At 40.0% G+C, this 27,216-nt stretch overlaps 1 protein-coding gene across 9 annotated transcripts in view; it reads right to left on the reverse strand.

The window, feature by feature from the left end:
• The window catches only part of NRXN3 (neurexin 3), a 1,693,693-nt gene that overhangs the window by 168,898 nt on the left and 1,497,579 nt on the right, over positions 1-27,216 (reverse strand). For all 9 annotated transcript variants that reach the window (XM_062181845.1, XM_062181844.1, XM_062181847.1 and 6 more), the window contains one exon: positions 20,435-20,606. In XM_062181845.1, coding sequence (XP_062037829.1) covers positions 20,435-20,606 — 172 coding nt within the window. The remainder of the gene's footprint in view (positions 1-20,434; positions 20,607-27,216) is intronic.

Raw genomic sequence — 27,216 nt, forward strand, 5'->3', positions numbered from 1 at the left:
TCAAGGACAACTAACGCTGTTAAATGTTCTGACAATGCAAAAGCCACAATTGTCAATCATTAAAAATATAATGGCTTATGTAATAATTCAAATATTATTTCATATTTCAAATGTGATGGCCAGATAACATTATAGCTTTTCAGAAATGACTTTTAAGAAAGTGGTCAATGCTTATGTACAGTTTTCCACACATTTAAAAATACTTATCTGGCACTAGAGTCTGTTATGTTGCACTGCAGTTTTTCAGGTATTTTTTTTTTCCTTATAAAATTACAATCACCTTGGAAGCAGACTTTCAAAGTCTTTTCACAATACTCTACTTCCAGAATCCTCTCATCAACATCCAGTGACATCCAACAATGACACATCCTAAGTGCTCGAGAATATTCATGATATTGTTAGCTATTACCACCTCAAAAGAAACAGGTGTCCTGAACCAAACAAACCATTAAAGTTATTAGGTTTGAGGATTTAAATTATCACTGAAGTTCTTATAACCTTTGAAAACCCACATATAGACAAGTAAGTACAATATTAATGCTTCGTCTTTTAGTCATTTAATACAAGACATTGAATGTATGATATGAAATTATACTAGTTGAGAAATATGTCCAAATATAATAGGCTATTTTAAATTTAAAGATATGCATTGAATATTTACCATACGCTAGCATAAGTGCAATACTTTTTATATTTATTCAGTGATTTGTAAATGTGTGATGTATGTATGTGTCTATATTGCACAGAAAGATTTTATAAATATCTTCAACAAAAGCAAGCTTGTTTGTTCTCCATGCACCTGTAAGAAATACATATCCATGATTTAAAGAAATGACAAAGGATAATTTCAATGGATGCCCTAGTAATAACAAAGTTGAATACAATTCAACAGAAAAAAAGGCCAAAGAGAAGAACTCAGACAGATCTATTCTCTTCATGGAAGAAAGACAAATTCTACCATCTGTAACATTTCAAATTAGACTCATAAAATTAGACTAGTCCATATTGTACAGAAATTTCTGAACCAATCACAGAAATGGACTAGGTGACCTACTATTTTCACCATTTTAATTGCAAGGTTCCTTTGAATTTCACTCTTTCAGAAACCTGCTTTTATCTTTGCAATAATGATCCACGAGATTAAAAGACGGCCTTTGAGTGACTCGATGTGCCTGCTCAAGTTCCTGCAGCATCTATTGATGTACCATTGCTGTCTTGTCAAAAAGCACTTAGAACACTACTAACTGTGGTGGGTAATTAGGACAAGATGAGGCTGGTGAGAAGAGAGCATGCGGGTTTCAGGTTTTTATTTGTAATGATGAGGGACTGTGCTTTATTCCAGCCATGTTTGAATCCTCTCAAATGTCTAGACTTTGAACAAGGGCAGAAATTCCCCTTCTTACCACAACCCAGGCATGCTATCCAAAGATTCACTTTGTGACTCAAGAAGAACTTAGACACAGCGAGTAGTGAGAAAGCATGTGATATCCTACTTCCTTAATCTGTTGTACTGAAAAGTTGTCTGACTGAATAATGGTTAAATACTATTATCCGGTCTCTAACACAGGCACGCATGGAGATGGATGATGAATAAATACTTTTCGAGAACTGGAGCAGTCTCTATAAACAAGAAGGCTGATACTGGGGTGGGCCCTACAGTCAAACGGGATTTCATCCTGTCCTATGTTTGCAAAAGTAGTCAGGGCTGAAAGTTCACCGTGCTCAAACTCTTGGTCCCTATAGCCAACAGTTTGCCTGTTTTCCATAGTTGCGGGGACCAGTGTTGGGGTGGCAGGCACTGGAAGAACAGGGGCAGAAAGTGGAACAAAACAAAGAATCAAGGCAGGAAGAAAGAGAAACACAGTACACTCACGTGGATTGTTCTACTTGGCCACAATTTTAAAGAAACTATAACTTGATAAAAACAGTTATAGAGTCATAGAACCACAGAACAAGCTGAATTTACCTACTGAAAAGCTCAATAATGTTTTGTCCTATGTAATTATCAGAGACATCTATAAACACTGCCTCACTTCAACCAGATCCTTAGGAATATGGGCCTGGAACAAGTGTCTTAGATGACTTGGATATAACTACTGAGAATGGAAGCAACAGTAGAGATTACCTGCAAAAGTATGAAATCAGGGTTGGACTAGCACCTCACTCCATTCTGTTGATGATTCATGAACAGGTCTATTAAGAGCATTTCAAAATCCCCTTTAGGGGTCTGCTTGGAGCCCAAAGCTCTATGTGCCCATAGAGGGATAATGCCACAAAACTATTAGATTTCACTTGGTTTGCCTCCTCTAGAAGAGCTCAATTGCTGCTTGAGACTAACATATTCTTTCCTGACTTCAGTTTTCCCTATTCTGGGGCCAGGGCCACCTAGACCGCATAGAAAACTATATATAGAAAACTATATAGAGAAAAAAAAAATATATATATATATAATCCATGTATTCATTTTGAAAGTCTAGAAGCATTTTAGTTCTAGTTTACTTTTTTTTCTTTTTTGACAGGCAGAATGGACAGTGAGAGAGAAAGAGACAGAGAGAAAGGTCTTCCTTTGCCATTGGTTCACGCTCCAATGGCCGCCGTGGCCAGCGCGCTGCAGCCGGTGCACCACACCTGAAGCCAGGAGCCAGGTGCTTCTCCTGGTCTCCCATGCGGGTGCAGGGCCCAAGGATTTGAGCCATCCTCCACTGCACTCCCGGGCCATAGCAGAGAGCTGGCCTGGAAGAGGGGCAACTGGGACAGAATCCGGTGCCCCGACCGGGACTAGAACCCGGTGTGCTGGTGCTGCAGGTGGAGGATTAGCCTATTGAGCCGAGGCACCGGCCCTACTTTACTTTTTAGTTTTAGTTCTACTTTAGTTGTTCACTTAAATAAATTCTTATTTCACTTGAAACAGCCAGCAACTCACAACATTTTGTATAGGTTTAAAAAGGAAGTAACTGGGATTCCCAAACCTAGTCTGTCTCAGAAGACCTTAGATTCACTCCTATTTCCCATTTACAACTACATCAGATTTATATTTATTTTTCTAACTTTTGTTGATGCCTAAATCCTCTTCCTCCCTTTTATCATTTTGCCTAATTAAACTGGCAAGTCCATCTTCTCAGACCAATACCATCTCTCCATTATAAAAATATATTAATAAAATAAGATGTACTGCTTTAATGAAGAAAAATTTCCCAGTTAAATCTTCGGAATTTTTAATGGTAAATTATTTGGTATTTGCTTTTTGCCATAAACATGAACTTCTTTCCAGTCAAGGTTTATAAACAAGTTCCTCATCTTGGCGAAGATCTTTTTGTATACAAGCAGATAATGAAGTCAGAAGTCTTATCATCTTGGCCTGTGCCACAGCTCACTAGGCTAAGCCTATGCCTATGGTGCCGGCACTCCAGGTTCTAGTCCCAGTCGGGGCGCTGGTTCTGTCCTGGTTGCTCCTCTTCCAGTCCAGCTCTCTGCTGTGGCCTGGGAAGGCAGTGGAGGATGGCCCAAGTGCTTGGGCCCTGCACCCGCATGGGTGACCAGGAGGAAGCATCTGGCTCCTGGCTTTGGACTGGCGCAGCAGCACACCAGCCACAATGCGCTGACCGTAGCGGCCACTTGTGGGGTGAACCAACGGAAGGAAGACCTTTCTTTCTCTTTCTCTCTCTCTCTCTCTAACTCTGCTTGTCAAAAAAAAAAAAGTCTTACCATCTCAACGTGATTGTGCAGCATAACATTTATGTGACTACAATATGTGAATCCTTAGAGGAAATGAGTAACAAGACTGTGATCACCCTGCTGGAGTTACAGGGATCCAACTCTGTGGGGACACACTTTCTATTCTGCCCGTGAGGACTTTGATCGTTGACTGATAAGGTTGTTGTAGTCAATAGTGAGATGAGCAAAATGTGACACGACCACTGTTGTATAAAGAAAGGCTGTGGTGCCTTATTTGGATATTTAATTTAAAATTTTCCTACTGTATATATTTAACATGGACAATGTGATGTTTCCATTCCCTTATCTTGATATACATAGAAATAGTGAAGGGATGACTACAGTCAAGCAAAGTGACACACTTCCATCTCATAGTGACTGTTCTTTCGTCCTATGTGGTAAGACTATCAAAAAAAATACTCCCTTGGCAAATTTTGAGCATACATTAAAATATTATTAACGATCATTCTCACATTGTACATTAGCTCTCTAGACTTATTCATCCTACATAAATGAAACTGTGTACAGATAGAAGAACACTGGATGATCTCACATATATATGGAATTTCAAAAAAATCAAATAGAGTGAGCTATCTATCTCTTTGTAATTCTTGCAAATAAATAAATAAATCTTAAAAATATAATTTTGTCCTATGTCTATTTTCTTGATCCCTAGTAACCACTCTTTACTCATTATTCGATTGTTTTGGAAAATTTGTTTGAAAGGCAGTTACAGAGAGAGAGAAAGAGAGATCTTGTTTCTGCTGGTTCATTCCATGAATGGTTGCAATAACTGTCTGGGTTAGGCTGAAGCCACGAACCTGTAGCTCCATCTGGATCTCACATGGTGGCAAGGATCCATGAACATGAACCATCTTCTGCTGCTTCCCCAGGCTCACTAGCAGTGAGCTGGACTGGAGTGGAGCAGCCAGGACATGAACCCATGCCCATATAGGATGCCAGCATCACAGGTGACAGCTTTACCTGCTATGCCACAATGCTGGCACCAAGAAAATGATTTTTAAAAATTTAAACACATGCATGCTTGTGCACATAATATACCTATAAAAACTCCTATCCTGGCTTTTTACATTTTTAGTAACATCAGACTCTAACACATCTAAAACTCAATACAGGAAGTAGGCTGAGCCACATCTAAGGACAGTCCACTGTCACAGCAGCCGATCAATGGTGGAGCTGGAGCAACAACACAAGCAGGAAGCTCTCAGCAGCAGGATAAGGACAAGCAGACTGAGAAAATCAAGCAGATGCTCTCTGGGACTTGGAAGCTGAGCATATCATGGAGCAGGAAGGAGAAAAGATAAATGCCAGGCATCAAGGGCCACCAGGGCAGCCAAACAGTGGTTAATAAAAACCCATGAAAAGTATTCGACTTCACACAGGAGACACAGAAAAGCTTATCTGGATCACCACAGCTTATAGTCACTAAGCAGAAGTAACAGAACTAGAGAAATAATGCTTTCTCTTTTTAAAATACATTTTCATTTTTATATTTGAAACAGAGGGAGGGAGGGAAGAAGGGGAAGAGAGGGAGAGGGAAAGAGAGGGAAAGAGAGGGAGGGAGAGGGAGAGGGGGAGAGGGAGAGAGAGAGGGAGAGAGTGGGAGTGAGGAGGAGAGAAAGGGAGACAGATTGGTTGATTGATTTCCCATCTGCTAGTTCACTCCCCAAAAATGACAGCAATAGTCAGGACTGGGTCAGGCCAAATTCAGGAATGGAAAACTCAGTCCAGGTCTCCCATGTGGGTAGCAAAGACCCAAGTACTTGAACCATTACTTGCTGCCTCCTAGAGTGAGCAAGACAGGAAACTGGATCAGAAGCAGAGCCGAGACACAAACCCTAACACTCAGATGTGGGATGCATACTTCCCGAGTGCTGTAATTATTTATCGCTGTGCCAAATGCTTACCCTGAAGTAATGCATTCTGTTTATTGTTATCAAATCTTGATCTAAGCAACATATGACATAAGTGAAATGCAGACAGTGAGTCTGACCCTGATGCGTTAAGAAGATGGTATATATTTGGTTTTCTGGTTTGTTATTTTTCAGTGGAGTCAGAAGGACAGCTCACTTATGTGTTCCTCCATGACTGCGCCAGAGCAATTTCACTCTAGAGTTTACAGCACTCTGCTGGGCAGGACTATGCCCTCTGTCTTTGTGGATTTAATACATGCACTTACAGCCTGTTTCGCTCCCTTTATTCCAAAGAGAGATAAATCAATACAAATAAATGGAGCTAATAGATCAATAAAAACAAAGCTGGAGGCTTTAAAATATTCATGATCGAAATCAGGAATCCCCCCAGACAACAAAGGGACATTGGTGACTCATCATGGCTGAGTTTTGTAAATCCAGTTTTATTGGAATACAGCTGTTCCATTCATTTAGATGAAGCCTGACAGCTTGTGTGCTGAAGTATTAGAGTTTAATAATTGCAACAAAAATATTACAACGCCTACTATAAAATAATATTTGTAAAATATGTAAATGTAATATAAATGTGTTTATACAATATTTATAATATAGGTTTAAAAAGCCTGTATTTATTATTTGGGCTTTTAAAGAAAAGGTTTGCTGAAACTTGATCTAAATAAAAATATCAGTGGCTTCCTGTTTACATTCATGGCAGGTAAGAACTTGTCACCTATTCTATGCCACACTGGGGCAGATTTCTTAAGCTCTCAGGAACTTAGTTTCCTCACGTCTAAAATGGGAAAATTATATACCCATTCCCAGGATGCTGTAAGGATCCAATAACAAATGCTGAAAAAGTGTTATCTACTATTACATAATATAATGCCCCTAAAATCCTTTGGGGGAGGATGGATTATGGTAGCCTCATTCATATCACTGGGACTGGTAGCTTTCTGACAGTTGTACATGTCTGGAATGAAAATTTCACCATTGAATTCTGAGAAAAACCACATTGCTATCATGTGATGAAAATGAAAACAAATCTAGTTGAATTCAATGTCAAGGCTGGCAGTCTCACCTCAGGCAGGAGCACCTTTCTAGTAAATATTCAGTGGTGCGATTACAGAGCATACTACAGTGACTGTGATGTGGGAGGCAACCGTACATTTGCATGTTAATTTACATCTATCAATCACACACATCTATTCGCTGTATATATTGCAAACTGAATACTCCTGGAAGGCAGATAGAAAAGTGAGATAAGAGAAAGGGACTGGGATGTTGGCAAACAAATCTCTGAGGAGTCCCAGTGTTGATACTTGCCGGCTCTGATATGGCAGTGAATATGTTCTGCTTCCCTCAGCCCTGGTTTATTCATGTTCATGAATACTTCTGTCCTGAACTACTGGGAAGACTACACTAAATGAAATAATGTATGTGGAAAGCCAAGACACTCTGGAAAAAAAAAAAAAAAGACCTAAATGAAAGATCTCTGTGAGTGAGACCCCAGTGGAAAGAAGGGGCCATCAAAGAAGGAGGTACCTTTCTCTGAAGGGAGGAGAGAACTTCCACTTTGACTATGACCTTGTCTAAATAAAATCAGAGTTGGCAAACTCAAAAGGCTTCCATAGCCTTGGCAACTCATGACAAGAGCCTAGGGTGATTACTGATGCCATAAACAAGAGTGTCAATTGTTAAGTCAACAATAGGAGTCACTGTGTACTTACTCCCCATGTAGGATCTCTGTCCTTAATGTGTTGTACAATGTGAATTAATGCTATAACTAGTACTCAAACAGTACTTTACACTTTGTGTTTCTGTGTGGGTGCAAACTGTTGAAATCTTTACTTAATATATACTAAATTGATCTTCTGTATATAAAGATAATTGAAAATTAATCTTGATGTGAATGGAATGGGAGAGGGAGCAGGAGTTTGGAGGGTTGTGGGTGGGAGGGAAGTTATGGGGGGAAAAAGTCACTGTAATCCAAAAGCTGTACTTTGAAAATTTATATTAAATAAAAGTTAAAAAAATAATGTATGACACATATCTATTATATTGATTACATTGTAAGTGTATGTTGCTATAAGACCCCTGCTAAAAGTAAATATTAAAGTAATTTTAGCAAGGGTTAAAAAGTTTGGCTGCTGACAGTAGCCATTCCTTAAGATAACTGTGTCTCCACCTGCCTGCAGAATAACCTTGGGAAACTGCCTTGTGAAACTGCTCTGTGTAACTGTCTCACGCGATAACACTTGCAGGAGTCCGGAAAAGAGTTGCAATAAGGTTCTGTGACCATTGTATAAACTTACCCCTTCCCTCGCTAAAATCGCAACAAGAGTTTGCCCTTCAAAATAGCCAATCACCAAACGCCCCGCATACATATGTTAATCAGGTGGCTATTGTCTTTAAAAACTGCTGTAACCCCTGCTCAGGGCTCTCTCAATCTCTGGACTGCCTGAGGTGCTGGGGAGCCCGTTTGCGCAAACGTATTAATAAATATCCTCTTGCTATTGCATCGGTTGGAGTGGAGTCTGTGTTTCTGGGGTCCGGTCAATTTGTGGGACGCCTGCTTAAGGGGTCTTACAATTGATTACATTGTAAGTGTATGTTGCCATCTATTGTTGTATGTACCTAGAGAATCAGAGCTTATTTGCATTGACCCAAAGAATTCAAGTTCATTGCTCAAATTCCATTCCCTGCACAGTCCTGTCTGGTTCCCAGGCTTTACCAGGCACATCTGTGTGTCTGTCTTTGAATCTGAATCTCACCCCAAGAGTGGAGTGGTATATTTCAGGGGAGCATTGGATTTTCCATTTGAGATGTATAAGCTTGAGTTCTGGGTCTTCATATTTTCCTGGGAGAGTTAACTAATTTTATAATTATCCATATTCTCACTTGTGACATGATTATAAACCACAGTATTTACCCTGTAGACAATAGTGAAAACTCAATAGTGAAAACTCAGTGCTTCTATGGCTTTTCCACTACATTATTGGATCTTTGAAGGCAAGGGTTGCATTTTATTTCTCACCAGATGCCCGACACCTAGTACAGATTCACATGTAAAGTGGATGTTGAAAAACTATGAATCGAATGGCAAATGGATGAATGCATTAAAAAATGACACCACCTCATTGATGATAATAGGAAAATAGTAGCACCTGGTTTTTTTTTTTTTAACCTTGAACATAGTATCAGTTATAGTTATTAAAGACACTTCTCTGCACATGTTGCCATTGACTTACCCTTAAAGGTAAAGCTAAAAACTTGCCATGGTACTTCAAATCCCATTAAGCTGGGTGATACTATTGCCATCTTACTAGTTAAAGTGGTCATTTGAAGTGTGTAACTGATCATATAGATAGCATTAAGAGTTAAAGGGATCATATAAATAAGGTCAAGTGTCTGGTAATAACAACAGATAAAATTAAAAAGGAGAGAATGATCCAACATGGGAAGCAAGCCACACAGCAGACTCTTAGAAAGACAAAAGCCCTAAACAGCACTCTGACCTCAGAATCAGCCCTTAAGGCATTCAGATCTGGCTAAAAAGCCCTTGAGAGCATTTCAGGCATAGAAAGCCAAAGCACTGTGGCAAAAAATGACCTACATGAAGGATCTCTGTGAGTGAGATCCCAGTGGAAAGAAGGGGCCATCAAAGAAGGAGGTGCTTTACTCTGAAGAGAGGAGAGAACTTTGACTTTGCTTATGGCCCTGTCTAAATACTGATGGAGTTTGTGGACTCAAATGGCTTTCATAGTCTTGGCAGCTCATGACAAGAGCCTTGGGTGATCACTGACATTGTAAATAAGAGTGTCAATTGTTTAATCAGCAACAGGAGTCACTGTGCACTTGCTCTACATGTAGGACCTCTGTCCTTAATGAGTTGCACTATGCAAATTAATGATAAAAGTTGTCGTCAAACAGTACTTTATACTGTGTGTGTCTGTATGGGTGCAAACTGTTGAAATCTTTACTTAGTATCTTCTATATATAAAGAAAATTAAAAATGAATCTTAATGAAGAATGGGATGGGACAGGGAGTAGGAGGTGGGATGGGAGTGGGGTGGAGAATGGGTGTGGGGGGAAGAACCACTATATGCCTAAAGCTGTACCTATGAAATTTATATTTATTAAATAAAAGCTTTCTAAAAATAAAAAATAAATAAAAATAAAGTTTATTTCTATTATCTTGTCCAAACAGACACTTTTGTATTGTTTTTGCTGTTTGAAAATGTGGTATAACTTTTGTTTCTATTTAAATATGAACTCATTTCTATCATTTTATATATCTTTCAGCATTTTAGTTCCATTAGGAATGTTCTGTGTAGTACCCCAGTTCCCAAGTCTTATGCAGCCCCAGGGAATCAGCCTCCATAAAGTTCTTGGAAAATTTGTCTAATGAAAAATACTTTTCACTAAAATAAACTTATGTTTTAATTCCATTTTCTTGTGAAATTTTGAAGTGCCATTGTGAATTAAGCATTGGCATTTGGTAAACCCATCATGCAGGCCAACACAGAGCATCAGGGACTTATGGCAAGGCTATTCACCCTGCAAAGAAATGCATCTCATAGAGTAAACTGTAAATATCAGTGGGAATTGAATTAAATCCATATTAACTTCATGAGCTGAAGATTAAAAGTGGCTCTCTGTCCTTGACTCATCCCTCCTTCCCCTTGTGACCTCCTTTCCCCTCTCTTCAGCCTGCTGGGGTATTGACAGGGATTTTAGAAGAGTGGAAGGTTTTTATCTCTTTGAGATGAGCTGCAATATGATTACAATCGATTGAATGATTTACAGTATGCAGCAACTTTCATCACCCTCTCTATAGAATTATAAACGATATACTGCATGTGGATATATATATTATTATTGTTATCATTGGTTATTCATGTACCACCACTAAGAAGTTTAATGTTCTTTTTAGACTTACATAAGAAGAGGGACCCTGCAACCTTGTGCAAAACTTAAACTGAAGAGATGGGATATTGGAAACTTTTTCTAAAAATAAAGCCCAGTGTTTGATCATTAGTAGGGCAGTTGGCACTCTTACAACCCTGGGGCAGAGCAAAAACACCACGAGGTAACTTCATTCTATGGTTGGGATAATCATTCTAGATTTTATAATAAATGACAAAACCTGCAGGCCAGGGTTTTTGTTTACTACCTAAATTGGGGCTTTCTTGTGACAATAAGGAAAACAAAACTTATACTTCACCAACCTACTTTTGAAATTTTGCAGTATCTGATGATTTTTTAAATTTAGATGGATTCATTTTATAACCAATGCCTTGCAAAGACTGAGATGTTTTTAATATTTCTGTGGCACACTATTTCAAATGAGTACACTTGAATAATCACATACAATATAATTATACTGTATTTCTAATCTTGAAGGTATTATTCCAAGGATGCAGATTAATATAAATACATGCATCATTCATAGAAATTAAGAAATCATTGTCTTTGCATCTCTAGTTTAATAGAGCCAAGTGGTGATATTCAAATTTCTCATTAGTAATTTAACTGATACCTAGCTTATAATATTTAATTTATGGCTAAATATCATATGCTTTTTATTTTATGTAAGTCCATGTTCTTCTTGACATCCCAAGATAGTCCACTAAAAAGGAGGAATAAACCAGGACCAGACTGAGGTGAGCATCTTATAAAGTACCACTGAAGTTTGCAGGGCAATTATTATTTTGTTCAAAATCCCTGTAGAGCAAAACCACTGACCTATTCACAAGTGAATTCTGGATAAATAATGTCTTTAGTTAGTATAATTGCCACCATATTATCAGATGTAAATCTTCATTATTATAACAAGCTCCTTTGTGCATGCCACTTAATTTCTTTATAAATAACCTTGAGTTGTGTGTCAGCATAAAGTCCCAAGGTTGAGTGAGTATCCATGGGCCATGTGTTCACGTACTCCCTCCCTCTATTTTAAATAATCTTCTTCTCCATAGATGAGTGGTGTGTGTGAGTGTGTGGGGGAGGGGGTGGGTGGGTGTGGGTTTCTATCTTGTCCTTTTGCCTCCTGGTTGGTTATGTTTAAATTTAGCATTAGCCAGAAGTCCACAGTTTGCCTTGAAATGCTTATCAGTTTCTAAGAGACATTTACAGGAAGAGAAAGGCTGTAGGTTTGATAGCAGTAATTGTATTTAACTTGTAAGATACAAGGCTATTTATCTTGTACCTTGGAATTCACAGAGGAGAAAGGAAGTCTGCCTGATAAGGCAAAAATTAAAGCAAAATGAGAAAGAGAAGAAAGAAAGGAGAAAAAAAAAAAAACCTAATCACCGTATTACCACTTTCCCATCCTCTAAGCAAGACCATTAAATAGAGGAAGGCAGACTTTCATTTAACAAGATCTTCCTGTCTGCTTAGGTCTGATACGGGGAAGCAAAACAGAAAACCATGAAAGAGAAGAAGTTGCCAAAGCTCCAAAAGGTCTCTCCAAAGGTACGGAAGAATGGAAGTGTGCATGGGTGCCCAGGGAAGTGCTGACTTCTAGCTGTTGCAGAATTTGGAGTTTTAACTGGAGAGAATTTCAGTGAAATCTCAGGATTTCACTTGAGAAAAAAAATTATAAATTGTCAAGACTTGGATTGGAGAGAATTTCTGGGATATTTAACCGTTCCAGGGTATAAAGAGTATCTAAAGGTCTACAGAGTGAGTACAAACCAGGATCTTGCAGTGGCCATTGGGCCTAGAGGTTAAAACGCTGCTTTGAATGCCCGCATCCCACATAGCAACGCTTGGGTTCAAGTCCTGGTTCTGGCCCCCTATCACAGCTTCCTGCTAACGCACACAGTTGGAAGCAGAAAGTGATGACTCAAGTTGTTGGGTACCTGCTACCCACATGGAAGACATGAACTGAGATTCTGGACCTGGCTTTGGGCACCTGGATGCTGCTGGCACTTGGGGAGAGAAGCAGTAGACAACAGATCTCTGCCTATTTTCTCCCTCTCCATCTCTCTACTTCTTAAAACAAACAAACAAAAAAAAATACACAGGATTCTCAAGTCAGGTGGTCATGGTTTGGATACCACCTGACTGAGTTTGCTGAGAGATTTTGGGTGCTTCCATCTGCTACTTCCCAAACCTCTGGGACAAGTGTCCATTCGGTGCACATGTTCCTTCTTAGGAACTGTTCCCATGACAGTGCAATTCTGCAAAAAGGATGAGAAAGCAAGTGTCCTCCATTCTCCCTTTTGCTGAGTAAGCCTCGATGTAGAAAGTCTTCTCAAGAGAAAAGACAAACCTAAAATGTCTCTGGGTGGCAGATAGTCCTCATAAAACAGCTGCTACTACAATTTCATTCAGCTCATGATTTTTCAAAGAATTCTCCAGTTTCTGAAGTAGAACAGCAATTACAATCCACGTTTTGAAGATGCAATAACAGGTTTCGTTAGGTCAACTTGATGGATTTGCATTCTAGCCATGTTGTCAGAGGAAACAAATATAACTTAAGGAAGGGTGGACAGTGATTGCTGTTCAGGAAATTATCTGCATCCAGTCCTGGTTGTTTTTTTTTTTTTTTAAGTGTTCTATATGAAATGTCAATCCGCGCATTCTCTTGTTTTTAACGGGAGAAAATACATACATCTGACCTTGAAGATTGAAGCACAGAGAAACTTCCCCACATACAACATTGCTCAAAGTAGTAGGCAGGAGGTAGGACGGTAATTCTGTGGTCACACCCAGAGAGTTTGGTTCCAGAATCCTTAGTCTCAACTATTATATTACTCTACTGCCTTTCCAACAACCCCGTGAATAGGTGAAGTTTCTATCCCCTTGGTTGCACAACCACAAAAATCCTTAGAATAGTCCCAAAGATACATGAAGGTCCATGCCAATTATTTCATCAATGATATACACGATGATGCATATGATAGCAAATTCCTACAAAATAAGAGAAATATTCTAGTTTTGTTCTGTCTGATAAAAATCACCAGCCTATCGCCTCATAATATAGGTGTGAGGACTGAGTGAGAAAATGTATTTAAAGTCATCAGTACCTTGGGCACAATAATTACACAAGAAAACAAAATGTCACAGTGTTAAGTCATACCAGCCACATGGAAATACTCAGTATCTACATGTTGTTAGTGGCTTCCATATTGCACAAACACAAGTTGTCAGTGTGAAAGAAGAAAAAAACATGTTAGCTTTCTAAACATCACCTATTTTCAAATCCAGTTGCATAAATGCAGTGGAAACAGCTTTTTTATAAAATTCTGATTCCTAGGATGGTGCCTCAACTTTTATTGCACACATGCATTATCTGGTGATCTTATTAAAAGGCAGATCTAACGTCACAGTTCTGGCATGGACCATGTGACTATGTTTTCTAACAACTCCTAAAGCATGTTGGATGATGCCAGTGTATGGGTTCCATCCCAGGCCAGTTACGTTAGATAACCTGATAGTGGGGCCTGACTCCTGGCAGTTTATGAAAGTTCCCAGGAGGTTCTCATTTGCAGCTAGGTTACACAGCTTTGCTTTACAGTTAAAACAAACAAACAAACAAACAAAAACTATTAGGATTTTTTTTTTCACCAAAGACCAACAACAGAAAGTAGAAAGTCATTGGAAAAAAGAAACTTAGCTACTCATAAATCTTATTTCATTGCTGACAAATGGAAAAGCATGAGGAGGCTGCAGACATTCAGAATGCACTACTCTGATTAATCGGTGCATTTTGTGACAGTATTTAAGGAACTTATTTACAAGAAGGCTTGGAAATGCACCCACCAATGTTCAAACACATTCATTAAGTGAGCATTTCTCTAGCTGCTGTTACACCTCTGCAGCCTGGAAACCAAGTTCAAATATGGCTTTCCTCCTTGATTGTGTTTATACTTCTTGGTCCCTTGGCAGAGCTTTACCACCTACGTTTTCCCCTCATTGAACTGAAAGCAACACTAGGCCTGAACGGATGAATGAGCAGGTAGATGGGGCTTGTTTTAATGTGTGTTTCAAATCTGGCAAGGCCTCAAATGTTTGCAGGCAAAGATGGAAAGAAAACCTCCTGGCTAGGAATTAAGGAAACTAAGGCTTGAGAATACTGACTTCTTTTTAACCCTTCCAAGTCTCACCAGCCTGGGTGACAGGTGCACAGCAACTAAAGATTTCTTGTCCCTGTGAACAATCTCTGAAGTATGAAAAGCCAACAAACTTGTGAAACAAAAACTGCTTGTGACTCTCTTGAAGTCAGGGGTGCTTACCAAGGTGACTTTGCACTCCCTCCCCAGAGGATAGCTGGCATTGGTGGAAACATGCTCCTGGTATCTCATGGGTGGATGTCATGGATGTTTTTAAACATCCTACAATGTTCAGGATGGCCCACCTGCCTCCCTCCTCACACACACAACAAAGAATTATCAAGCCCAGAATGACAATAGCATCAACAGTGAGGAACTCTACAAATTTAACTAGTCCAGGCATGGAGGTTTTTGAGAATATTGTTTAAAGGGGAAATATGGTATTATTTCCAGTGAAATTGCACCTCTGAGGAATAGAAGTGGACAGGAAATTTGGGGTAGCACACTCTGAGAGTCAGGATAGGAGTTTTGGCTCTGCCCCATAAGGCTGTGTGACACTGGGAAAGTTACTTAGCTTCTCAGAGCTGTACTAGTCTAATCGTAAAATGGGTATGCAGTAGTAATAACACCAAAGCCGGCCTGTCACAGAGTAGAAGCAGGCTCAAATGTAGTAATGCAAATGAAGACTCTTAGAACACCATTAAGACCATACAATATTCTCTCTTTCAACCACCATAAAGACAAAGTTTTGAAGAACTTCCCATGTTGAAATATAAAGAGTTTTCTAATATAGTGCAGTTTAATTGTCATTGTTATAGTGTTAAGAGGTACAGGTTCATCCCGTGAGGCCAGCGCTCTGTGGCATGGGCAGGGTGACGGCACTCTTTGACAAGAAGCACTGGAGACAAGTTTCGGTGAACATGTCTGCTTTATTAACGACCATGCACACTTTTTAAAGGGCAGGCAGAGGGGTGTAGCTAATTCAGGGCAACACTAATTCTATAGGATAGAACCGATATTGGTGCCTCTATGCTTCTCCAATCAGCTTGAAGATCACATAGCTAGGATAGCTTTCCAGGTGGTCCTAATGGGCCTGGGCCACACCCAGGAGCTGCTTACCTAATTGACAGGGGTGGGGGGAAATATGCCTGGGGCTCCTGCCCCCTGCCAACAGTCAGAGTAACTGCATGGGCAAGGCAGGCAGTCTCACAGGATCACCCACAAAGAGGTGGTACCTTTAACAGGTGAGTAGGTCTCCAGGGCTCCATTTTCATAAATGGAACAATGTCATTATCATGGGAGGGGGACAAGTGTTCCAGAAGTGGCTTTGTATAAAACCTTTCTCTGTTTCTCCCTTTCTCTTGCCTTCCCTTTTGCCTTCTACAATATAATGATGCAGCAAGAAGACCCTCACCAGATGTGGCCCTTCAACTTCCCAGCCTCCAGAACTGTGAGTAATAAATTTCTTTTCTTTGTAAATTGTACAGTTTACAGTATTCAATTATAACAACAGAAAACAGATCCAGACAGTGGTCCAACAGGATTTATACATAGGACATTAGTGGGCATCTTATTGAGTGATGAAGAATTCCCTCTAGAGAACTTCAGCTGAGCAGATATGTGATGCCAAGATGAGCAGAAGGGAGGAGGAACTACAGCAATGGCCAACCTGTTCTCCCCAGCACTTCCTGAGGTGGGGAGACGGATGACTCTACAAATGGAAATGCTTATCGGCATTCATTTCCTGGAAACATGGCTCTGACCTGAAAAACCCTTAGTGACCATGCTCAGGATTCTAATAGCCCTGACCACACAGCAGGTGATGGCCACTCAGTAGAGAGGGGATCTTGAACAATCCCAGTTATCTGAGACTCCCAGGGAGCTGAGAGCTGAGGCTAAAATTAATTCCTCATGCTCAACTCACCTTTCACCTCCCCTTCCTTGTCCTCGCCACTGCATTGTGTAGAGACAGCAATCAGAGGCTTTAGAGGGAACATTTGTCAATGCCTGGATGTTAGCTCTGGGCTGATTCTTCTTTTATTTCCCTCTCCTGTTTCTTAGCCTTTCTATTTTCAGGTTCAAAGAGAGAAGCTGCTTTTGAGTTCTATCTCCCAGAATTAAGTGATATAAGATTCTGATCGCAACAGAACTATTTTCATTTGGGATCCTTCCTGATTCACAAAAAGCCAATGCTACCTGCCCTGCACTCAGCTGGGTTCTAAATACTTCACAGTGGGATGTTTTAGTAGAGTGCCATAAAATCCTATAAATGTTCATGAGAAGATTCTGGAGTTGACCCATTAATCCGGGTACCCAGTTGGCTCTTTCTGACCTGGTGAGTAGGAATAATTTCCTGAGAACATGCTCTCAGAATGATATAAATTAAGAGAACAGCTTAGACTCATGTGTGCTAATAAAACTTTCCTGTTAAAAAATATTTATTGGGCCCAGCATTGTGGTGTGACAGATAAAGCCGCCGCCTGCAATACCAGCATCCCATACAGCCACCGGTTCGAGTCCTGGCTGCTCCACTTTCAATCTAGCTCCCTGATAATGTGCCTGGGAAAGCAGCAGCAGATGTCTCAAGTCCTTGGGCCCCTGTACCCACATGGGAGACCCGGAAGAAGCTCCTGGCTCTTGGCTTCGGCCTGGTCCAGCCTTGGCCGTTGCAGCCATGTGGGGAGTGAACCAGCAGATGGAAGACCTCTCTCTCTACTTGTGCCTCTCTGTAACTCTGCCTTTCAAATAAATAAAATAAATATTTTAAAAAAAATATGTATGTATTTGAAAAGCAGAGAGAGAGAGAGAGAGAGAGAGAGAGAGATCGATCTTCCATTTGCTGGTTTACTCCTCAAACGGTTGCAACAGCCAGGGCTGGGCCAGGCCAAAGCCAGGAGGCTGGAACTCCGTATAGGTCTCCAACATGGATGGCATGGACCAAAATACTTGGGTCATCTTCTGCTGCTTTCCCAAGCATATTAGCAGGAAACTGGATTGGAAGTGGAGCAGTCGGTACTCAAACCAGCACTCTGATATAGGATGCCAGTATTTCAGGTACAGGTTTAACTCACTGCAACAAAACACTGTCCCCCAAATGTTTCTTTTTTGAGTGAGAATTTTCTGTTCTGCATCTCGTAACAACCACACTGGTATTTTCATAAGGACTGACCTTTGACATAAACACTTCCAGAAAGAAACAAATCTCAGATGACACAAGGAGGGAGATGCTTATTTCTAGTTCAGTATTTTTCAAAATAACCCCCACCTTGAGAAGGGGGCAATAGTGGCAACTATGCCCAATCAGAAACAGAAGAATCTAATCCTAGATCTGTTTGTCATTTACTATGTGACTTGGGGAGACACTGTATCTTTGTGAGTTTCTATTTTAATTTGAAGTGAAGGAAAAGAATGACTAGCCTTTCTAGATTACAGGCTATTTAATAGTCAGAATCAAGTGATCTGTGTAAGTGGATAATGCCATGATTTAAAATGCTAATCAAATGTTTATTAATCCTCCCAGCTAACATTTATTAACTGTTGACATAATTGACCCAGCATTATATCATATGTATTCGACTCATTTAATCATTATGTGAACCCTGGAAAATAAGTACTATCATTGCCTCTTTATCCAGACCAGAAAACAGATACAGGGAGTTTCGATATCTTGTGCAAGGTTCTCACCTCAGTCACCAAATAGGAAAAAATAAACGTCAATTTAGAGAACCAAGAAACAGAGCCAAAATGAGAATCTGGAAAGGAGAAATCTGATCTATTTGTAAAGCATCATAGTAATCCTCAGAGGAGAGAATCAGAACACTTAGGAATTCTGAAACGGATTTTTATGTTTTTGGGTTGTGTTTTGAATTGTATGTGGGAAAAGGTACTATGTATTTCAGTACTTGGGGCACTTCCAAGCCTTGCCCTAGACTCAGAACTGATAAAGTCAAAATCTCAATACCAGTTGGTTGACAGCAAGGTCCACACTTGTAACTGCTAACTTGTACCCTGTCCTGGAATAATAACATATGCTATTATTATTAGATAACACCTACCAACAATAATGGTAACTTTCAGGAGGAAGCAATGCCATTAAAGGAAGGCTTATTCTATTTTGAAAATATATAGGAAGCAACCCATAATTTGGAACTAAAAACATAATTTGGAACAAAGAGATGGGTGCACAGCAAGGGTCACTGGTTTTCTTATAGATTTGTGGCTTGAAGGGGACCATTTAGGAGCCTTCTCATTGCTGGCAGCAAAATCACATTTCTCTAATAAATTGGGGCAAGTGATTGAACAATTTTTAAGATCTTGGGCTACTTTGGTTTCTCTCACAACTCCCCTTCCCACAGCCTACATGATTTAAATAAGAAGCAATTGAAAAACCAGATCTATTAATTTTTAGTGAATTGAAGGATGGTAAGAATTCATGGAAGCTGCTAAAATTGGCTTTCTAAAAATCCTCCTCGATGACATCATCCAAACATTTGTGTGCTTTAGTCTAAGAAAAGCCAAGGTATTGCCAACAGTGGTTAAGCTTTCTGGCTACCTGTTTTTGTTTTGGTGCTTTTTTTTTTTTATTTTTTGGAAGCAAATGGTAGACAAATGAGTGAATAGTGCTTTTTGTTTTAATTCTTGGGGAACTTGCATACTATTTATGGATATCCCTAAAATTCTGAAATCAGATATAGGGAAACCAAGAAGCAACACAGATACTTCTGGCTGATTTGTAAAGAAAATTTATTTTAGGTTAGCCATGAAAGCATAATCATAGCTTGCAAGCCATTTAAAAGTTTTGGGCCACAAATTGGCAAATTTACTTTGAGGTTGTTTCTCTGAAAAAAATAGCTCTTTGTCTTCTGGATATGTGTATCTTTGTTACTATGCTCATCTCTATGCAAATGATGTGAAAGACAAATTGTGAGAAAATTTGGGGATGTTGGAGTGTAGGATAGAGACATTGCAAGATATCCACACTAGTGCAAAGTGCATATCTGAGCTCTTGCATCCATCATGTAACAATGCAATGACAGAGGAAAGGTGCTTTGTTGAAGTGTTTTTCTTTCCATTCTAGGCACTTATAAGATCAGCGTTCAGGCCTCTTCCTGAGAGAAGTGAGAGATGAGAGGGAAAGCTAAAAGATTATTTGAATGATCTCTTGACTACTAGGATTAATCTTTGAGAATCAAAGTAGACTTGTGTAAGTGAAAGGAAAAAATAAGTCAACCAATGAGTGAAATTCCAGTGTTAGTTTTCTCTTTCGTGCCCAGACTTGATGTTGATCCATTCACACTTAGTAAACCTCCTATCTGCATCTCTGTACCTGCAATGGTACATGACTAAATGGCACCACAAAGTCCAGATCTCAAACTGACCATCCTGTGATTATCCACAACAATTCACAACAGGGATAGTGCCCTTCCTCCATGGCTTTTCATCTGCAGTGCCCCAGAAAGCCTACTGTAAAGATCTCTGGTATGAGCCAGTCAGGCAATATTAGCTAAGGTTTGACAAGAAGTATGCAGTGCATAGTTAAGAAGTCTCCAGAAGTGCCCTGCACCAATCATGTCTGAAAGAATTAACATCTTCTCATACTAAAAATATCAAGAATGTAGGTTTCACTCAGCGTGTCATGATTTGGTAAGAGTAATAAGCAAAACTGCCATTTGGAAGTAAGAACGAGACAGTGAACGAGAATACAGCCACTGAGGGCCCAGTGTGTACCTGTAGGATAATGTTCATTCACTGGCCAGTTGTCCACCTGGAGTGTGGCATTTCCGCCGTTTCTGGTGAAGCGCACCACATGGTATTTGCCATCATTGACAGGGGTTCTCTCTTCTTTGATGGAGATATCAACTGTGCCGATGTTGAAGACAACTCCGATTTTCCCCTGCTCCTGTGAAAGGGAACACAAAAGGCACAGTTACCACCAACCACAAGGTTTTTCCCCTTTAAACTTGATCCTCCAACTAGCAATAAACCTGCGGGTGCCCAGAGGGAGCTGTCGGCATGAAGTTAATAATAGTATCCTATATTTCTCCACGGGCTTTCATCCTGAACATAAAAACCACTGGTATAAAGACACCCAAATTGCTCTCACAGGCTGAACTGCACAGGTTACATCATTCAATTGCCCTCAACAGATATCAAGTCTGGAATAGTAGAACTACCTAACAGAGGCAATGACACTGCAAAGTTCATTTCTACGGGATGGATTAGGTATGTTTTCTAAGAGAAACTAGGACATTGGAACTTAAATCATTTCACAACTCAGATTTGGGATTAAAGAGGAATTATGAGCCACCCTAAACATGCTGGGGCAAGCAAGGCAAGAGGAACAGCAAAGGATGATTAGGCACTGGCATTGGAGACAAATGCTGATGACATTCTCTGCAGATCCAAAGCACATAGGCAAAGTATCTTGTGTAGAGGTCATGAATCTGAACTGGAGTTTCAGAGTTAGGGGGCTGCCCTCACTTCCTCATTCCCAGCCCTACTGTGCACGATAATCCAAAGAGAGAAGTACTGTTCATTGTAGCTCATGTTACAGAATAGAATAAACTTTGTGGCCACAAAAGACTTGTAGGAAGAAAAATTGCAATGAATTTGTGACGCTACAGCAATGATTATGATGAATATGGAGATCATAGTGGCAGGAATGATGATATCATCCACCTCCTGAGAAATGCCCTGACATAATGAACCATAAATGATAATGACATTAAAACTCTTACTCTTCTTCTCCAATAATTGGCTGTGACTAACAATTGGAATTTGTATTCACAGTGAAATATAAAATGAATGTATCCTTACTTATTAGATATAATCAGGCTTTTTCAATCTCTTGGAAAAGCATCACAGCTTTGCAGGGTTTCTGGAGGGACAGACAAAGGAGAGGAAGGAGACATCTTTCTCCATTCTTCTAGTTGTCTAGTTTATTGGCAATAGATTGAGTAATCATGAATAATAAATTTTAGTTTCAATTCTAAAGTTCTATTAGGCTAAGTCAAAATTTTTGTTCACTTGGTTTCGTTATCCTCTACTTGCTTATTCAAGAAGTAGGACAGGGAGATGTGAAACCAGGAAAAAGAGTGGGAAATGAGGGGGAGAAGGATATAGCTAAAGAGGTAAAGAATTCATACATTTGTTAGGAAGTATTCCATAGAATCTCAGATTTAGTAGTTTTCTTACTCATTTATTCATTTCATTTCTTCATTCAATGTATAAGTGAAATATTTATTAAATATCTGTTATGCTTAAAGTCGAAAAATTAAGATTTCAGGTTGAATGGGCACTGGTTTCCATATAACTTGGTATGTTTCACTTCTCAAAAAACAAAATTTTCTCAACCTGACATTTGACTGTTAGTATGTGAATATAGCTTGTAACCAATAAAAGAATGGGTAAGAACCCAACAGTCTTGATCTTAAAAGAGTCTTAATCAACAGAGGGCATGGTCAGTATTCAAGGTTGTTGAGATACAGGGTGGATAACACTGTTAACTTTGTGCTCAGGTAGCATAGCATGCAACATAGAATGAGATTTGCAATTTCTATGTTCCATTCTCTGGGGAAAACGATCTGATAACCAAACACATCTGTGACATATTTTCTTTAATTTTTAATTTACTTTTTATTTGACATGCAGACACACATACACACGCATATTCACACACAGATCTCTGATCCTCTGGTTCATTCCTCAAATGTTCATAATGGCTGAGATTAGGCTAAACTAAAGCCAAGAGCCAGCAACTAAATCTAGGTCTTCCGTGAGGGTGGCAGGGACCATGTACTTGAGCCATCAACTGCTGTCTACCAAGGTGAGCATTAGCCAAAACCTAGAATCAGAAGCAGAGCTAGATTGAAATCCTGGCACTCTGATACATGTTGTAGGCATCACAACTAGTATCTTAGCTGTTTCACCAAACACCTATTTCCATACTTATGGTTTCTCATGTCTCTGCTTATTGGGACACTATGTTCTCAGCTTGGTTTTGTCTAATTTATCTATCTTCATACTAAGTAAAGTACTCACAAAACACGAGCACAGGGGCTAGCATTGTGGGGTAGTGAATAAAACCGCTGCCTGTGACACCGACATCCCTGTGGGTGCTGGTTTGTGTCCCAGCTGCTCCACTTCCACTCCAGCTCCCTACTAATGGCTTAGGCAGAGAAACTGAGCACGGCCCGAATGTCTGGGCTCCTGTCACCTATGTGGGAAGCTGAAATGAAGCTCCTTGCTCCTGACTGCAGCCTGGCCCAGCATTCGCCTTTGTAGTCATCCGGGGAGTGAACCATCAGATGGAAGATCTTCTTTCTGTCTTCCCCTTTCTTTCTCTGACTCGACTTTCAAAATAAATAAATAAATCTTTAAAAAAGATATGATGCGTGCACAGGGGCAGGCATGGTGGCATAGCAGGTTAAGCTTTATCCCATGTTGGAGTTCCGTTCAAATACTGCCTGCTCCTTTTCCAATCCAGCTTCCAGTTTATGCAACTGGAAGGGCAGTACATAATGGCCCAGGTACTTGGGCCCCTGCCACCCATGTGGGAGATGCAGATGGAATTCCTGGCTCCTGGCTTTGAGCTGGGTCAGGCCTGTCTATTGTGACCATCTGGGGAGCGAACCAGTGGATGGAAGGTTGATTCATCCATTCTGTATCTCTCTTTCTCTCTCTTTCTCACTCTCTCACTCTTCCTTCTCTTCTTCCCTCTCCTCCTCCCCTTCCTCCTTTCTCTCTGTAGCTCTGGCTTTCAAACAAACAAACCCTTAAAGACATTTTAAAAATAAAACAATACATGGACAAATTAACCTGATTACGTATTCTCTCAGTCATTTCATGCCATTCATTATACTATTACCAATTTTATCCTTTTTCTTTGATTTTCACATAATTCAGAAATCACAATATGCCTTTTTTGCTTTCTCTTTCAGAATAGTCACTCATTTTAAGGATGTATGTATGTGTGCATATGTGATGACACCACAGTATCCGCAGGCCTAAATAAGCAAGGCTACAGTAACAGAAGTCATAACCTTTCTGGCAGAATGAAAGTAGCGGAAGAGTTAAGAAAGCACCACTGCAGATGCCATTACTCCTCCACACACCCATAAGTGTGGGCTGTTTATGGCACCAGCATTCTTCAATGAGCAACCACTACATAAATCCTGGATGGATAGAAGGACTGCTGGTGATTCGAATCACCTCGGAGTCCCTAATTAATCATGGACAGAGAACAGCGTTAGGTGGAGAGAGGCAACCTTTAAACCAGCATTCTGCAGCTGTTCAGCAACAACAGTGGTAAAGTACATTTTAGGCTGAGTTGCCTGATGAGCAAGATATATTCTGGGGCAGATTTTCTGCAAGATCCATCATAGATTCAGGAAAAGAAAAGATTTAATCTCTGCCAGAATAAATATTTGGTCCTTATCTTGGGTGCCCCACATGTGCCATTGTAATCACTGCTTTGGAGAGATCTCGTTAATCCTGTTAGCATACTGTCAAAGTCAGTGGAGACCCTAACTCAGATGTTTCATTTTGTTTCCCCACGGTGGTAAATGTGGCTCTGCTAGACCTCAGATGTGGTCTCTTTATTTGCAATAATAAGATTTCATTACTGCAATCTCCTTGTCATTTGTCATGGGACCGCAGTGGCATTATAATCTGTGGCTAACTGCTTTGTTTCAGTTCATTATAAGTCACAGAAACTTTGTGGCAAATACCCGCATAGTTGCCCAGGCTTGAGTCCATCATAATCAGCTGCCATGAAAATAAACCCTGCTGGCAGAGAAGATAGGAGGAATAAAATGCTTGGCTCTGGAGTCTGCCCTGGCTGAACTTAGGAAAATCATTTAACTTTCCTGAACTAATTTTTTGAAAATACAGTATGGGGACAGTATACCAACCTCACAAACTTCAAAGGGTTGTTATAGTGATGAAATCATATGGTTACTATGATGAATACGACAGCACTTTAAAAGGAATAAAACCATCATACAATTATATGAGATGAATGAGATCAGGAGAGGGAGTACCCCCATCATTTGGCCATATGTAAGAGTCTGTATGGATCAAATGACTAAATTGGATAAATGTAGATTTCAGTACTGCATGGTTCAAATAGTATCTCTGGCTCTGAAAGTTGAATGACCTTGGGCAGGTTATTTCCTTTCTGGTTTCCCTCCTATGAAGGAAGGTACAGGGGGAGAGGCAAACTGCTTGCTGTGAGGATTATAAGAGAGCACATGTGCACCTGGCATGTGTTTTTGCACACCTTGGGGTGTTAATAAATGTCAATTTTCTTTCCCTTCATTAATGTAATTGAAAGTAGTGAGATGAACTAAGGACTGATAGCTTGAGGGACAGTGTCATCAAGATATATTATAAAAATAAAGGTGAACTTTAGCAAACAGAATGTAAAAAGCAAAACAAAACAAAACACTGTGTTAATTTCTAGTCACAGTTTGCTAGTTGCTCTCTCCACACTCCTCGGTGCCTTTTATAAGCCTCTCTAATACAAGCAGAGTGTAGCTGCAAAAACAGCATGACCATAAATTTTAATAACTCCACGCCACCACCACTAAAGTTGCTACCAAGGCAATCGCTTCAATCTATGTTCTTCCTTGATATTAAAAACAAAGACAAGCAGTAAATCAGAAGACATTACCAAAGAATCCTCAAGTGCATCCAGGAAAAAAAAAAAAAACAACAAAAAACAACAACTGAACACTACAGAAAACAGCTGTCTTTAAACAGCAGATAAGTCATTCTTCATCAATAATGACTGCTTTTGGGCCCACCTGGTTCCTTAAATTAGTCCAGCTCCAGCTTTCTAATCCTCAATCAGCCACATCACAGTTATTTCTGCTGAGGTGGCCCCAAAGATGTTACCAACACCAGGCTGAGAAGTCAGGAGCAGAAATACACAGGGGCATGAAAAATTCCAAGGAATAAAGTTCTCCCTGAAGGCTATCTCTTCATTCATTCCAGGATGCCTCCAGAGAAAACAGAAGGCTGCATCCACTACTATAGAAAATTGCAGCTGACAGGAAAAGAACTGGGATTTTCAAATGTATGCCAAGGAAAGGTGCAATGGAAGCACTTCTCTGTATTGCTAGACTTCCCACAGAATTTACTACACCAGTTTTAGGCAATAAGACAAGGCGAACAACACGCATATGGTCCCTTCTCTTGTGCCCAAATCCTCAAGGCCTTCCATACTCATTTCAAAGTCTGGTTCATTGGCCTGAAAGTAATCAGCAGCACTGTTTTCCGGCTTTCTAGTTCTACCGTGGACTCATAGTAAGAGAGACTTCTGGGTAACCCTTTGTGGTGGTGGATATGTTGACTACTACACTGACTGTCATTCCTGAGCCATGCATTCAACTGCTGACATGAAACCCATTGAAGTTCCCACATTTGCTGTCAACAACTGTACCCAACAAATTCCTGGTAGTAGTCACTCTATTAATCTGGGCTGTTCCGGATAGCAACAAGCTAATTTGCAGTAGACATGGAAGATGATTGAGAATCAACATTCAGTGACTTTACACCTCCAAGTGGCCAAGGTTGTTTGTACTTCAGAGTAACCCAGATGTACCTGGATGTTCAGTAAATAGATTTCAATGGAATTAGCTAGTTTCTCACATTGTGTGAATTCATACAATGAGAGGCTTGTTTAAGAATAGAATCCAGATCTGATTGTCTGATTCTAAAATTTATGTTTCTTCACATGAATTCCATGTTGCAATTGAATTACAGTCATGTGTCACTTAACAATGGGATGAGTTTGGAGAAATGCATCATTAGGTAGTTTGTCATCACACAAACATCAGAGACTGTTTACATAAACTAAGGTAGCTATAATGTAACTAAGCTACACAATCATTTTTTTCATTTTTCCCAAATAAACCTTTCATTTAAGTAATACAAATGATGAATTTTATAAATACAACTATAGAAATATAGAAATTCTTCCCACCATAACCACCTGCCACCCACACTCCCACCCCTCTTCCTCTTCTCTCTCTCATTCCCAGTTCCATTCTCCACTAAGATCCATTTTTGATTAACTTTATACACTGAAGACCAACTTTATACTAAGTAAAGATTTCAACAATGTACATGAAAAAACTACTCCTCAACAATCAAGACAAGGGCTGTTCAAAGTCATTGCATCTTGGGGCCAGCGCTGTGGCCCAGCAGATTAACACCTTGGCCTGAAGCAGCAGCAGCATCCCATATGGGCGCCGATTCAAGTCCCGGCTGCTCCACTTCTGACCCAGCTCTCTGCTACGGCCTTGGAAACAGCAGAAGATGGCCCAAGTCCCTGGGCTCCTGTGTCCATGTGAGAAACCCGGAAGAAGCCCCTGGCTCCTGGCTTTGATCACTGCAGCTCCGGCCATTGTGGCCAATTGAGGAGTGAACCAATGGATGGAAGACCCCCACCCCCTGCCTCTCCTCTCTGTTTAATTCTGACTTTCAAATAAATAAATAAATTTAAA

This window comes from Lepus europaeus, chromosome 22 (genome assembly GCF_033115175.1).
Source record: "Lepus europaeus isolate LE1 chromosome 22, mLepTim1.pri, whole genome shotgun sequence".
NCBI lineage: Eukaryota > Metazoa > Chordata > Mammalia > Lagomorpha > Leporidae > Lepus > Lepus europaeus.